Below are 13310 nucleotides of genomic sequence, written 5' to 3' on the forward strand. Positions count from 1 at the left end.
GAAAGATTCAATATTTCAAATATTCAACTAGTGTAAATTATATAAAACCAATCAAAATTCCAGAAGAATTTGTATTAGGTTGACTAAATTCATTCAGGTTTTTCCATAATATCTTGTGTGCATGTGTGTTACTGCAAATGGACAAAAATAGCCAATCCAAACTTGAAAACAAAACTAGAAGACTTATTCTATCTAACAGCAACCCTTATTATATAGCTGTAGTAATTAAGATCAGTCTTGCTCCAAAGAAAGTGACCAATGGAATGGGACAGAGTTTGGCAAACTCTTCTGTAAAGGGCCAGATGCTAAATATTCTGGCCTTTGCAGGATTCATACAGTCTCTGTCTCATATTCTTTTTTTAAACAACCTTTTAAAAATATACAACTATTCTTAGTTTGGAAGCTGTACAGAAATGAGCCATATGTCAATCCCTGGAATAGAATAAGGTCCAGAAACCAACCAAAACATATAGAGACGCTGTGTGATCAGGTGGTACTACTGAGCAGTAGAAAAAGTACAGATTTTTCACTGAATATTGCCAGGCCGATTCATATCCATAATGGGAAATATCTTCATGACTTTGTAGTAGAAAAAAAATTTCTACAATAACATTCAAAGTATTAACTTTATAAAAGAAAAGATTGATAATCTGGGATCTTCCTGACCTAGGAACTGAACTTGGGTCTCCTGTATTGCAGGCAGATTCTTTACCATCTGAGCCATAAGGGAAGCCCTAATCATAAAAGAAAAGATTGATAATTTGGACTAAATTACAATTAAGAACTTCCCTTTATCAGAACTACTAATAAGAACTTCCCTTTATCAGAATTACTAATAAGAAGTTGAAAGGCAAGTCAGAGCAGAATATCTGCTAAATACAAAACTAAGAAAGTCTTCATCAAAAATATTTGAAGATTCCTACAAATTAATTATTTAAAAGGACTGATAGCTAATAACCAAATAAACAGTAATCAACTTCATCAATGTCAAGAAACTTTAAATTAACCCAAATTCCACACCACCACACACTCACTAAAATGAATAAAATTAAAGACAAATGTCAAGTGTTAGTAAAGATACGGAGCAACTAGAATTCTCATACCCTGCTGATGGATGTGTGAACTGGTATAATCACTTTGGAAATGACTATAGTGTTAGTCATACCTACCAAATGTGTGCATACCTATGTGCATACCTATGATTCAGTAATGCCATTCATTCCTAGATATACATACCCACCAGATATGAGTACATATATGCATAAAGTACACGTAAAAAGATGGCTCACAGTTGTACTGCTTAAACAGCTGAACGCTGGAAACAAATCTAAATGTCCACCAACAGTAGACTGAATAACCGAATCGAATACGTTTTTTGTTTTAAATCAACTTTCTTATGACTTAACATAAAATGTGCCCATTTAACAGTTCATAAGCTTTTTTTACATTTGTAAATGTACACACCCATGCAACCACCACAATCAAGATCTAGAACCTTTCCATCAAGCCAAAACTTCCCTTGTGCCCCTTCCCAGTCAATTCAGGCACCCGCAGATTTGTTGAGATCTGTCTTTCCTAGAGCTTCACATAAATGGATTAGACAGTGTGTACTGTCCTGTGCTTGCCTTCTTCATTAATCAAAATAAAGCTTCATAGGAAAAGCATGAGAAACCAAAGAAGATAAATGAGATTTCACCAAAAGTTAAAATTGTGTGCATCCAAGGACATTATCAAGAAAATAAAAAGACAACCTACAGAATGAGAGAAGATATATGTAAATCATATATTGCCAATGGAAATGCAAAAATGGTGCAGGTGGTATGAAAAACAGTTCAGTAGATCCTCAAAATGTTAAACAAATAATTACCACATGACCCAGCAATTCCAGTCCTACATATATACCTCAAAGAATTTAAAAAGAGGAATGTAAACAAATACTTGTATATGCATGTCCGAAGCACTAATCACAACCATCTAAAGGCGTCTTCCTAGTGACTCAGACTATAGAATCTGCCTGCAACATGGGAAACCTGGGTTCAGTCCCTGAGTCTGGAAGATGTCCTGGAGTAAGAAATGGCAACCCACTCCAGTATTCTTGCCTGGAGAATTATGGACAGAGGAACCTGGTCGGCTACAGTCCATGGGGTCCTAGTGACTCAGACTGAAGAATCTGCCTGTGATGTAGGAGACCTGGGTTCAGTCCCTGGGTTCGGAAGATCCCCTGGAGTAAGAAAATGGCAACCCACTCCAGTATTCTTGCCTGGAGAATTATGGATAGAGGAGCCTGGTGGGCTACAGTCCATGTGGTCACAAAGAGTTGGAAAGGACTGAGCAACTAACACTTTCACTTTCAAAGGCAGAAACAGCTCAAATCAATGGATAAACAAACTGTGGTATGTACAAACAACATACCATTGCTCATCCATAAAAAGGAACGTGCTGCTGCTGCTGCTGCTAAGTCGCTTCAGTCGTGTCCGACTCTGCAATCCCATAGATGGAAGCCAACCAGGCTCCCCCATCCCTGGGATTCTCCAGGCAAGAGCACTGGAGTGGGTTGCCATTTCCTTCTCCAATGCAAGAAAGTGAAAAGTGAATGGGAATTCGCTCAGCCGTGTCCGGCAGCCTACCAGGTTCCGCCACCCATGGGATTTTCCAGGCAAGAGTACTAGAGTGGGGTGCCATTGCCTTCTCCGTGATATATGTGACACAAACATTAACACTAAAGTGGAAGAAGCCATACGAAAAAGGTTACACATGTATGATTCCACCTATATGAAATATTTTGAATAGGTTAAGTTCCTCGGGGACAGAAAGCAGATTGGTGGTTGCCCAGGACCAGGCCAAAGGGAGAACAGTGAATGACTGCCTACTGGAGACATGGGTTTCTTTTTGCGCTCATGGAATGTTCTGGAACTAGATAGAGGGGGCAGATACACATTGTACACACGCCTTTTAATTCTGTGCTAAATGTCACTGAATTGTTCACTTTAAAATGGTGAACTTTATATTAGTTGAATTTCACCTCAAGAAAAGAAATGTTTTCGACATGGATCCCTGATGCCACGTGTAGTGCACAAGCAGATATACCACAATTTAGTCACCCATTCATATGCTGTGTACTATTTTGGTCAGCTCAATCCAGTGTTTTATTTAATATGAAAAACCAACTATGAACAATTCTGCACAAGTATTTTGCAGGCATGTTTCATTTATCTTGGGCAAATACCTGTAAGTGCTCTTATCATTTCATGCACACACACACAAAACAAAAAAAAGTGTTATCTGTCATTATGTAACTGAATCAAAGATGAAAACCAATTGCAGACATTAAAGTAATGATGTTTTATCCTTAAGCCCAGCAGATTTAAGCCCACAGTACATGTTCAATTATAAAAACAATGAAGAAGCTAAAGAACAAGTCTGAAAGGCTAATACAATGTTAACCAAATTTTATCTGAAAGTTGAATCAGTGATTTTTTTTTTTAATACTGCTTGACTTTCAAGGGACCAGAACCCTCTTTATTACACATTTTCAAGAATGAATTATGTGAGAGTAAACAGCTTTCTGAGAAGCTGGGGTAGGAATTGAGAGAAAACTCTAGAATCAGACTGTTCAGTTCTACCACTTGCTATGTAGACACGTTGTGCTCCTATTACCTCATCTTAAAAATGGAGGTGTAAATGTATGGCAAAAACCACCACAATACTGTAAAGTAATTAGCCTCCAATTAAAATAAATTAATTTTTTAAACAATGGAGGTGATAATATCCATCTCAGAAAGCTGTGATGATTAAATGAGTTGACCACACAGAGTCTTAGTGCAGTAACTGGCACATTGTAAGTTAGCTGCTGTTGCTGCCACTCCACCCCATCACCACCGCCATCATCACCACCCCGACCGTTATCATCACCCCATCACCACCTTCATCATCACCATCAGCACCATGAACATTATCATCAATTCTACTTTGTAAAATATTCTCAAGACAGCTTAAGACACTTATGTTCAACTGAACAGCACCAGATGTTAATAAATGTATGTAATTAGTATATTTACCAAGTTATTAGTATATTTACTATATGCTAATATGGACTTCCCTGATAGCTCAATTGGTAAAGAACTAATATACCAAATATTAGTATATTTACTAAGCTATATTTAGTATAACTACCAGAGGAACTCAAAGCTCAAAAAACTTAAATTTCAGTACAATTAAAAATGGATCCAAAGAGGTTCAGTTAATGCTCCTTTTCAATGATATGAGATGAGTGAACCCCACTCAGTATTTCTACATTTCAAAAGTAACAAGAACACAATCTTGACACCCTACCACCATGCCACAGACCATAGATCTACGCATAATAAGAATTTCTTCTTCTAACCGATTTTAAGGTCCATATTTTAGTGTTCTATTATCCTGAGGGAATAGGTCTTCAATCTATTAATGGAAATCAATGGCATAAAATATACTCAATTTTCTCAGCTCTTCAGAATTTAGCTCTTCATTAAAGTGAAGAACATTTGCTCTCTAAACATAGTGAGTACTGTTCATTAAATGATGAACTAGGCCAATTATATTTCTCTCTGGGGGAATTTGGAATTATTATGATAAGAGAGGAAGGAAGGAAGGAGATGGTGAGCATGTACTTTCTACAGCGGTCAGCACATGAGACAATCATGTATAATCAAAACTATCTGTAAACATTATTTAAATCGTCCTGTAAATAGTGGAGTTTGGGCCTCTGGAAGATCATACTTCAAGATTTTGTTGTTGATACTCTGGTTTTAGCTGCTTTCCAGGTCCTTTTTCTGGTGTCTGGCACATTTGGGTATCCTAAGGCAGAGAGTGAAGAGGAACTAAAAAGCCTCTTGATGAAAGTGAAAGTGGAGAGTGAAAAAGTTGGCTTAAAGCTCAACATTCAGAAAACAAAGATCATGGCATCTGGTCCCATCACTTCATGGGAAATAGATGGAGAAACACTGGAAACAGTGTCAGACTTTATTTTTGGGGGCTCCAAAATCACTGCAGATGGTGACTGCAGCCATGAAATTAAAAGACATTTACTCCTTGGAAGGAAAGTTATGTCCAACCTAGATAGCATATTGAAAAGCAGAGACATTACTTTGCCAACAAAGGTCTGTCTAGTCAAGGCTATGGTTTTTCCAGTGGTCATGTATGGATGTAAGAGTTGGACTATGAAGAAAGCTGAGCACCAAAGAATTGATGCTTTTGAACTGTGGTGTTGGAGAAGACTCTTGAGAGTCCCTTGGACTGTAAGGATATCCAACCAGTCCATTCTGAAGGAGATCAGCCCTGGGATTTCTTTGGAAGGAATGATGCTAAAGCTGAAACTCCAGTACTTTGGCCACCTCACGCAAAGAGTTGACTCATTGGAAAAGACTCTGATGCTGGGAGGGATTGGGGGCAGGAGGAGAAGGGGACAACAGAGGATGAGATGGCTGGATGGCATCACTGACTCGATGGACATGAGTCTGAGTGAGCTCTGGGAGTTGGTGATGGACAGAGAGGCCTGGCGTGCTGTGATTCATGGGGTCGCAAAGAGTCGGACACAACTGAGCGACTGAACTGAACTGATGCTGTTTAACTTTGAATTTGGAGATGCCCTATTTGTTTTTTAGAATTAACACATCTTCCCAAGGTGGCTTAGGCATGGGGAGAGTTCTATTTCTTGCCACTAAAATATCCTTCATTAGAAAACTCTAACATAGTCTATAGAGCTGTTTAGTTAGAAGTGACTGCAATCACAAAATACAAATTTTTACTACTGAGAAAGTTTACAGAATCCCCAGATATCTTTTTTCCTACCATTAACATGCTTGAATATAAAATGTAATGCTGAAGTAGAAATCCAACAGTTATTGAAGCATCCAACAAAATGATATACAAATTTTAGAATCTTGGAAGTGTCCCTACACCTAAGCTGAGCCAGAATTTTTCTCATAGAACAAGTAAAAGAGAAATAATGGTAATTACAAACCTTCAATTATTCTTATTTTGACTATTATGAAGTTATGATTTAAGGGACAACAGGATGTCAGCAAGATAGCAATTATTATTATCACCAAAAAATATTTTTCTACCTCAATGGCCTTTTTCTTGTATACAGCATCTGCATTATAGTGCAGAAAACTAACCAACAAGAATGAAAAATCTTAAAAATCCAGAGAGTACACATATATACAAGATATGAGAAATAATATATAACCGAATGTAAAACTTGGGTAAAGGAAATATTCAGAAAGTTAAGTGGCAAAAAGAGACTCCACTAAATTGCCAAGAGTAAAAGAACAACAAAACAGAACCTTTCAACTGTTGCACAGAATTCTGGCAACCTAGCAGGATCTCTTAGGAGCTTGAATAAAATTCTGGGAATTCTTTTCTCTCCAGTGATTCTAGGCACTGACTCAGATCACTGCACCGGAGGCTGGGATTCTAGTTCATCAAATAAAATTCATAGAAAAGGATTTTGTAATCTCAATACTCTTGAAAATAAGTCTGAAAAGGAAATGAGACTATAAAATGAATATTGAAACATTCAGCTGAATCAAAATAACAGATTACAAGTCGTCTGTCTCCAAACAGGTTGTATTTTTAAAACAGGTCTATAAATAACTGTTCTCAAGTCAGAAGAAATTTTTTCACAGAGAATATGTTCTGACAGACCATCCGATCAGTTTATTTGAAATGGTGCTGTTAGTACTAACTGTAAGTTCAGTAGGCCCCTGTGGACCAGCCGGTGACCCCCCACTGCCAACTGGGATGACAAAAGCAAGCCTGGCCCTGAGCGACGAAAGGACACAGAGCACCGGGAACTCTTTAAACCCATCCAGCTTCCCAGGTCCGCTGCCAGCCGGCTATTCAGGCTCCAGGAACAAGGGGCGGTTGCTTCTGTAAGATGTCTCTGGGGCCTCTGAACTTGGTGCTTCCCTGACCTTCTTGTGAATTCTTTGTCCTTAAGTGTTCACAAATATGGAACTTTTCTTTTCAACTTTTTCAGTTCAGAGATATTTCACAGAATTAATTTCCTAATGCAGTAAATGTATCCGGTATTTATCTACTAATTCTTGACACTACATAAGTCAAACAATTTAAGTCAACAGAACAGCTTCAAAAAGATGGACTTCATACAAGCCTGATTTGGAAGTCCAGCTCTGTCACTTAGCTGTGTGATCCTAGGCAAGTTACTTTACAGCCTTTTCACCCTCAGTTTCCTCATCTACAAGAGGGGAGTATTGTCTTACACCGCAAAGCATTATAGCAAGGCTTAAATGGGATAATGGCATGTATTGATTCCTAGTATAAAGTCTTTGATCATATATTAATTTCTACCACCCTCCAAAAATTTTTTTAAAAATCAAGCAGTTCTCCAAGTATATTACAAACATACCTAGATGATTGCTTTAGGTATTCTCATAACTCCATATTCTTCTTCTTATGAAGAAAACATACAGATGTTTCAGACTTTATAAATAATCTTAATTTGACAGATCTTGCTTTGCAGGAGATAAGGTGCTTGAATTTATATCTCTCTTATTGTAAAAATCTTAGCTATGTCGGGTTTATTTTAAATCTTTTATTAGCATTTTAGGGCTTCCCTCATAGCTTAGATGGTAAAGCATCTGCCTGCAATGCAGGAGACAACAGTTCAATCCCTGGGTCGGGAAGATCCCCAGAAGAAGGAAATGGCTACCCACACTCCAGTATTCTTGCGTGAAGAATTCCATGGACAGGGGAGCTGGCAGGGTACAGTCCACAGGGTTGCAAAGAATCAGACATGACTGAGCGGCTAACACATATTAGCCTTTTAAGTTAAATTGTTAACCAAGCTTATAATTATTATTTCCCTCCATCTGTTGGACTCCTGATAAGTTTACTGCATTTCAATTATTTACATTCTTTGATTTTTAAGCTATCAACTATAATTCTTTTAGTTATTAATATACTGACTGTATTTTCTTAAACTGTTAACATTTTTATTACATATGATTATTCCCTCATTGACAGCATACAATGCCAGTAGAACAGCCAGATGATTTAATCTCAAACTATAGTGGTAACTTTCAGATCAAAACTCAGTTATGAGGGATAATAATCATTAAAGATCACTGGATATGTAGTCTTGAATATCCATTCTCCAAATAGTCTTAAGTATTGTCACCAGATCAAGCTGGACTGTTGGGTAACTGTACTGTTTTATTGCTCATCCCTATAACCTAAGGTTTTTCAACTTTGGCACTATTAAATTCTGGGCCAGATAATCCTCTGGGGGTGGGGTCTTTTGGGTGCATTGTAGGATTCTCACCAGCATCTCTGACCTCTCCCTGCTGGGTACCAGCAGCACACCCTCCCTGCCACACCAACTGTGACAACCAAAAATGTCAGCTGATGTTCTGTGTATCCCCTGGGGAGAACATCTGTCCCCACTTGAGAAGTTTAGACCAAACTTTAGACCAAACTGGACCACGGGCTTTTGAAATCAACTTACGCTGAGGAAATTGTTAAAAATATTCATGTAAAAGGATGGTTTGAGGATGTTACCTACTATATTATCTTTGTTTCCATTATGAGGAACCACAGGAAAAATCTGTCTCAGACTTCAGTGCAAACCAGATGTTGTTTTCTCATGGACAACATGAATCCTTGTGCTCAGTCACTCAGCCATGTCCTACTCTCTGCGACCCCATGGACTGTAGCCCACCAGGCTCCTCTGTCCATGGATTTCTCCAGGCAAGAATACTAGAATGGGTCGCTATGCCCTCCTCCAGGGGATCTTCCCAACTCAGGGATAGAACCTAGGTCTCCCGCATTGCAGACGGTAACTGTGAATCCTCAGCTAATCCTTAAATAATAATCCTTCCTTCTTTCCCTCTTTTTTTTTTCCCCACTGGGAAAGCTTCAAAGCAAATTTACAGCCCATCTTTGATAACAGTGTAGGATCTATAACACACATTCATGTGGACTAAACCTCCTGAGTGTCAGTTTAATTCATCTTTTCCCTCATGAAAAAATGAGGCTTTTCTCATAGCTCAGTTAGTCAAGAATCCGCCTGCAATGCAGGAGAGTCCAGTTTGATTCCTGGGTCGGGAAGATCCGCTGGAAAAGGGCTAGGCTACCCACCCCAGTATTCCGGCCTGGAGAATTCCATTGGACGTATGGTCCAAGGGGTCATAAAGAGTCATACACGACTGGGCCACTTTTCACTCTCCCCCATGAATATTTTAATCTCATTTTTATTTTAGTATAATACGTGCATGTGAACACAAATTCTCTTTTCAATGAGATTAAATATAAATTAATAAATAAACAGTATTTAAAGTGTAAATTTTCCCAGCAGACCACACCCTTTAGTCTCACTTATCCATGCCAGTCCAAATCTTCAGCTGGATCTGTATCTTTTAAGTTTTCCCTTTTAAATGTTTTATTCTCTTCAGTCAAAACATATAATGAAACCTGCTCACTTCAGTGAACAGATATGTCAGAAATATAATCATCTGCAGATGATTTTACAACTAAGCTCTTCTACATTTATTAGCAGTATATCTCTCCCAGTAGAAACTAGAACACAAGAGGCGTTAAACTCTAGGTGCAGTGCGTCTGGTAAGTAGTCCAGGCGTTAGCCCATCAGTCCACAGGGTGATGGGGAGACAGAGCACCCACCCCTTTCTCACGCTGATGCTGGTTCTGTCAGTTTGCCTTTCGCCACTGAGGCCAAGTAACATTTGGAATCCATCCTGAGCCCTGGAGCATGACAGATGGTGACACAGGAGTGGCCCATCTTGCACTACGGTGATAACTATGAAGGGTCCTACCTCACCCTGCACACTCAGATTATTTCTCATAGTACTGAAAGAAACCATTTTCCTCTCATTTGAACCCTGAACACACCACCTCAAATCAGAGATGCTATTACAAAGGTGTATCAACTGGGGAGAGGATGAACACTGTATGGCCTATTCAGGCAGGGGAAACCACTCAGGAAAAAATAAAAAGGAGTACTATTAGTACCTACACGTACAATATGGTGAATCTCAAAAGTACTATGACAAGCTGTGGGATGGATTAGGAGATTGGGATCAGCATACATATACTACTATGCAGAAAGTAGGTAACTAAGGAGAACGTACTATATAGCATCACAGCACCTACTGTGGTGACCTAAATGGGAAGGAAATCCAAGAGGGGATGGATGTGTACACGTGGCTGATTCTCTTTCCTATACAGCAGAAACGAACACAACACTGTAAAGCGACTATACTCTTATTGAAAAAAAAAAACAAAAAACATGCCAAGTGAAAGAGAAAAAAGAGTACACATTGTATTTTCTGTTTATAAGAAATTTGGGAAGACGCAAAACTCATCTATCGTGACGTACAGCAGATCAGTTGTTGTCTAGGGCCAGCAGTGTTGACGGCCCAGCGGCACAAGGGAACTTTACGGATGATGGAAAGGTTCTTTTCAGAATCACACCTTGATTGGACTGGTGGTTTCCCAAGTGATGTATTTATCAAAACAAAACCTTAAGTAAATAATACATTTAACTGGTGCAAATAGGTATTCTTGCTAAAAAGGCATCGCTGCAAACAAAAGATAAAACATCGGACAAAACCAAACTGAAGAACACTGTACAAAAAAAACAAAGTTTCAAGGCCACGGATTTTAAGGAAAGACTGAGAAGCTGTCACAGACTACAGGAATCAAGGGGTCATGAAAAGTGAATGCAATATAAAATCTGGGAACAGAAAAGGGGCAAAATCCAAATAAATTCTGCAGTTTAGAGAGGAGTGTCATACCAATACTAATGTCTTGATTTTCTTAGTTGTACCATAATTATGTTTTTAACGTTGGGGGAAGTTGAAAGAAAGAATATACAGAAACTCATCACTATTTTTACAAGTTTTTAAACACCTAAAATTATCTATAAATAAGTTTTTTAAATAGGTGCGTTTTATTGTGTATAAATTTTAACTCATTAAAGTTCATATAAAATTAAAACAAAAATAAAAACAGCAGTTTTTACTAAATAACCCTATCCTTAGGCTGATTTTCCTTTCAAGCCCATTAAATATGTTTAAATCAAGAGTAACTAGAAGAATCAAAATATTTCTCAATATTTGAACCAATAAATCTAGTAGATAAAATACACACCAAATCACTAAATTTATAAGATTACTAATTGCATAAAAAAGAACTCAGAATTACTTTCCTTAGAACCATGATACGTTCCCCTACATAACACTTACATATAATTGACAACAAAATCATCACACATTCAGATCATGGTGACACAAGGGAATCCATAAAATCTTGAAGACTACAGTAAAAGTGTTTAATTTCTATGACTTTCACATCTAGAGACTCTTTTATACGTGGACTCCAAAAACTAAATCATCTCATTGAATGTTACTTAAAGAAAGGTAGGAGATGAGTAGAAAAACTATCAGAGAAAAATTAAAACTTTTATAAACATACCTCCTCTGTTGCCATTTTCTTCATCCTACAAAACAAAAAGTATAAATTCATGTGAATACATGTTTAAAACTGGCAAAATCACAGCAAGGCTCAACTAAATTCAAATTGCTCGCCTGAAAATGTGCCAATTACAATCTCACTAACAATGCCTTTTGCCAGAAGGATGAAGCTGTCATGCATGGAGATGAAAAAGCTTCAGGTAAAGCCAATTTAAGGAGGACAACAGAAGTTCAGTTTCTGACATACTGAGTGTAAGCTGCCTAAAACAGACATCCAAGGAGAGCTGTCAGAAGCGGGCAACTGTATGGATGAGGCTGGTACCTGGAAGACAGGGCCGGGTTGGTTCATCACTTATGTACTAAACCTTAAAAAATGTGCCTTTCAAGGCTACTACAGCACTCGGAACTATCTTTGGATAAGTTGGTTCCAAATTGCTATATCTTTAAAACTTTGAGGTTTATCTACTTGCTTGCATTCATTGCTACCATGCTGTCTTGCCATGTTGTCTACCTCTAGCTGGGAAATTAGAAATGCAATTTTGAAAACCTAGCATAAAAATACATTTATTCAAATATTTGTTGAGTATCATATGAAAAGCAATGTACTATGTACAATGTACTATGGAACGAAAAACAAACATTTAGTGAAGGGTTGATAATTTGTTATGTAATTTTTGACCTTTATTTTGGCTGCCCAAATACATAATTTTTTTTCCTGGTTACAAGCTCTGTTCTGAGACTGTTCTGGCAACAAGGCTGCCAGCTATGTAACATAATAAAGACACTGTTGAATTAATGGTACATTTTCTGAAAACTCTACAATATTAATTTTTATACATTCCTTTGAAGTGGATGAACAAGTTTTCAAATTGAAAAGATTTCAATAAATATTTTCCATGTAAAAGTTATAAGACTAAGACTTATTTGCAAGAACATCTGTGTTAAATAACAGCATTAATCGCTAAGGTTTAATGAGCAATTACTGTCTGCCAATTTCTGTGCTATTTTACATGTATTATATCACTTAATCAACCCAGCCACCCGTGAGGAAGGTGCTGTCACTGTCTGTTAAGAGACTCATTCAAGGACATAAAGCTGACAAAGAGCAGAGATAGGATTCAAACCCAGACTCTTTTGACTCCAAAGACTGTGCTGCTAACAGTTACATTGAGCCACTGAAATTTCTAGAAATATTTTCCAACAATAACAATGCATTTTAAATCTATGTTTGGTAAAATTATCTTTTAAAATCTGTACTCTCTATATCATCACGATCTAATACTCTTCTTCAAAACAAAACCCAAAGACAAAAACAAAATTCTCCTTAATATGTAATTAAAGCAAGGGACTCTATTACTCTCCTACGTGACCTAGTATCTAAGTTATACTACTTAAGGCATTTTTTAAGGTAAAGTAGATGTTTAGGGAATCCAGTTCAACTGTTTTATACATTTTAGGAACACCAATCTGGTCAGTTTAAATCCCAAAGGTAGCAATAATTCATAACTCTTAAAAATTCTTTAGTAGTTTTAAAAGTTTATAAGATATTTTCCAAGAAAAATATAGTTTAAAAAGTGTGTTGTCTTCAGAAGTAATATGATACTATGTTATAAAAGACAGGCCTAGATTCATAGATATTTAGATTTAGAAGAGACTTTCAAATCTTCTAGTACAATTCCCTTTAATTAGAATGGAAATCTAGAGCCCAAAAGAAGTTAAGTGTCTTGGTCAAAGTCCCCCAAGTCTTCTGAATGTCATTATTTCCATTACACTGTTGAGCAATAGTTAAGCATCAGGCATTCACGCTGGCCAAATTCA

At 37.4% G+C, this 13310-nt stretch overlaps 1 protein-coding gene across 10 annotated transcripts in view; it reads right to left on the bottom strand.

The window, feature by feature from the left end:
* The window catches only part of ARHGAP21 (Rho GTPase activating protein 21), a 130239-nt gene that overhangs the window by 63304 nt on the left and 53625 nt on the right, over positions 1 to 13310 (bottom strand). For all 10 annotated transcript variants that reach the window (XM_005214297.5, XM_025000962.2, XM_059892818.1 and 7 more), the window contains one exon: positions 11494 to 11518. In XM_005214297.5, coding sequence (XP_005214354.1) covers positions 11494 to 11518 — 25 coding nt within the window. The remainder of the gene's footprint in view (positions 1 to 11493; positions 11519 to 13310) is intronic.

The sequence above is a fragment of the Bos taurus genome, chromosome 13 (assembly GCF_002263795.3).
Source record: "Bos taurus isolate L1 Dominette 01449 registration number 42190680 breed Hereford chromosome 13, ARS-UCD2.0, whole genome shotgun sequence".
NCBI lineage: Eukaryota > Metazoa > Chordata > Mammalia > Artiodactyla > Bovidae > Bos > Bos taurus.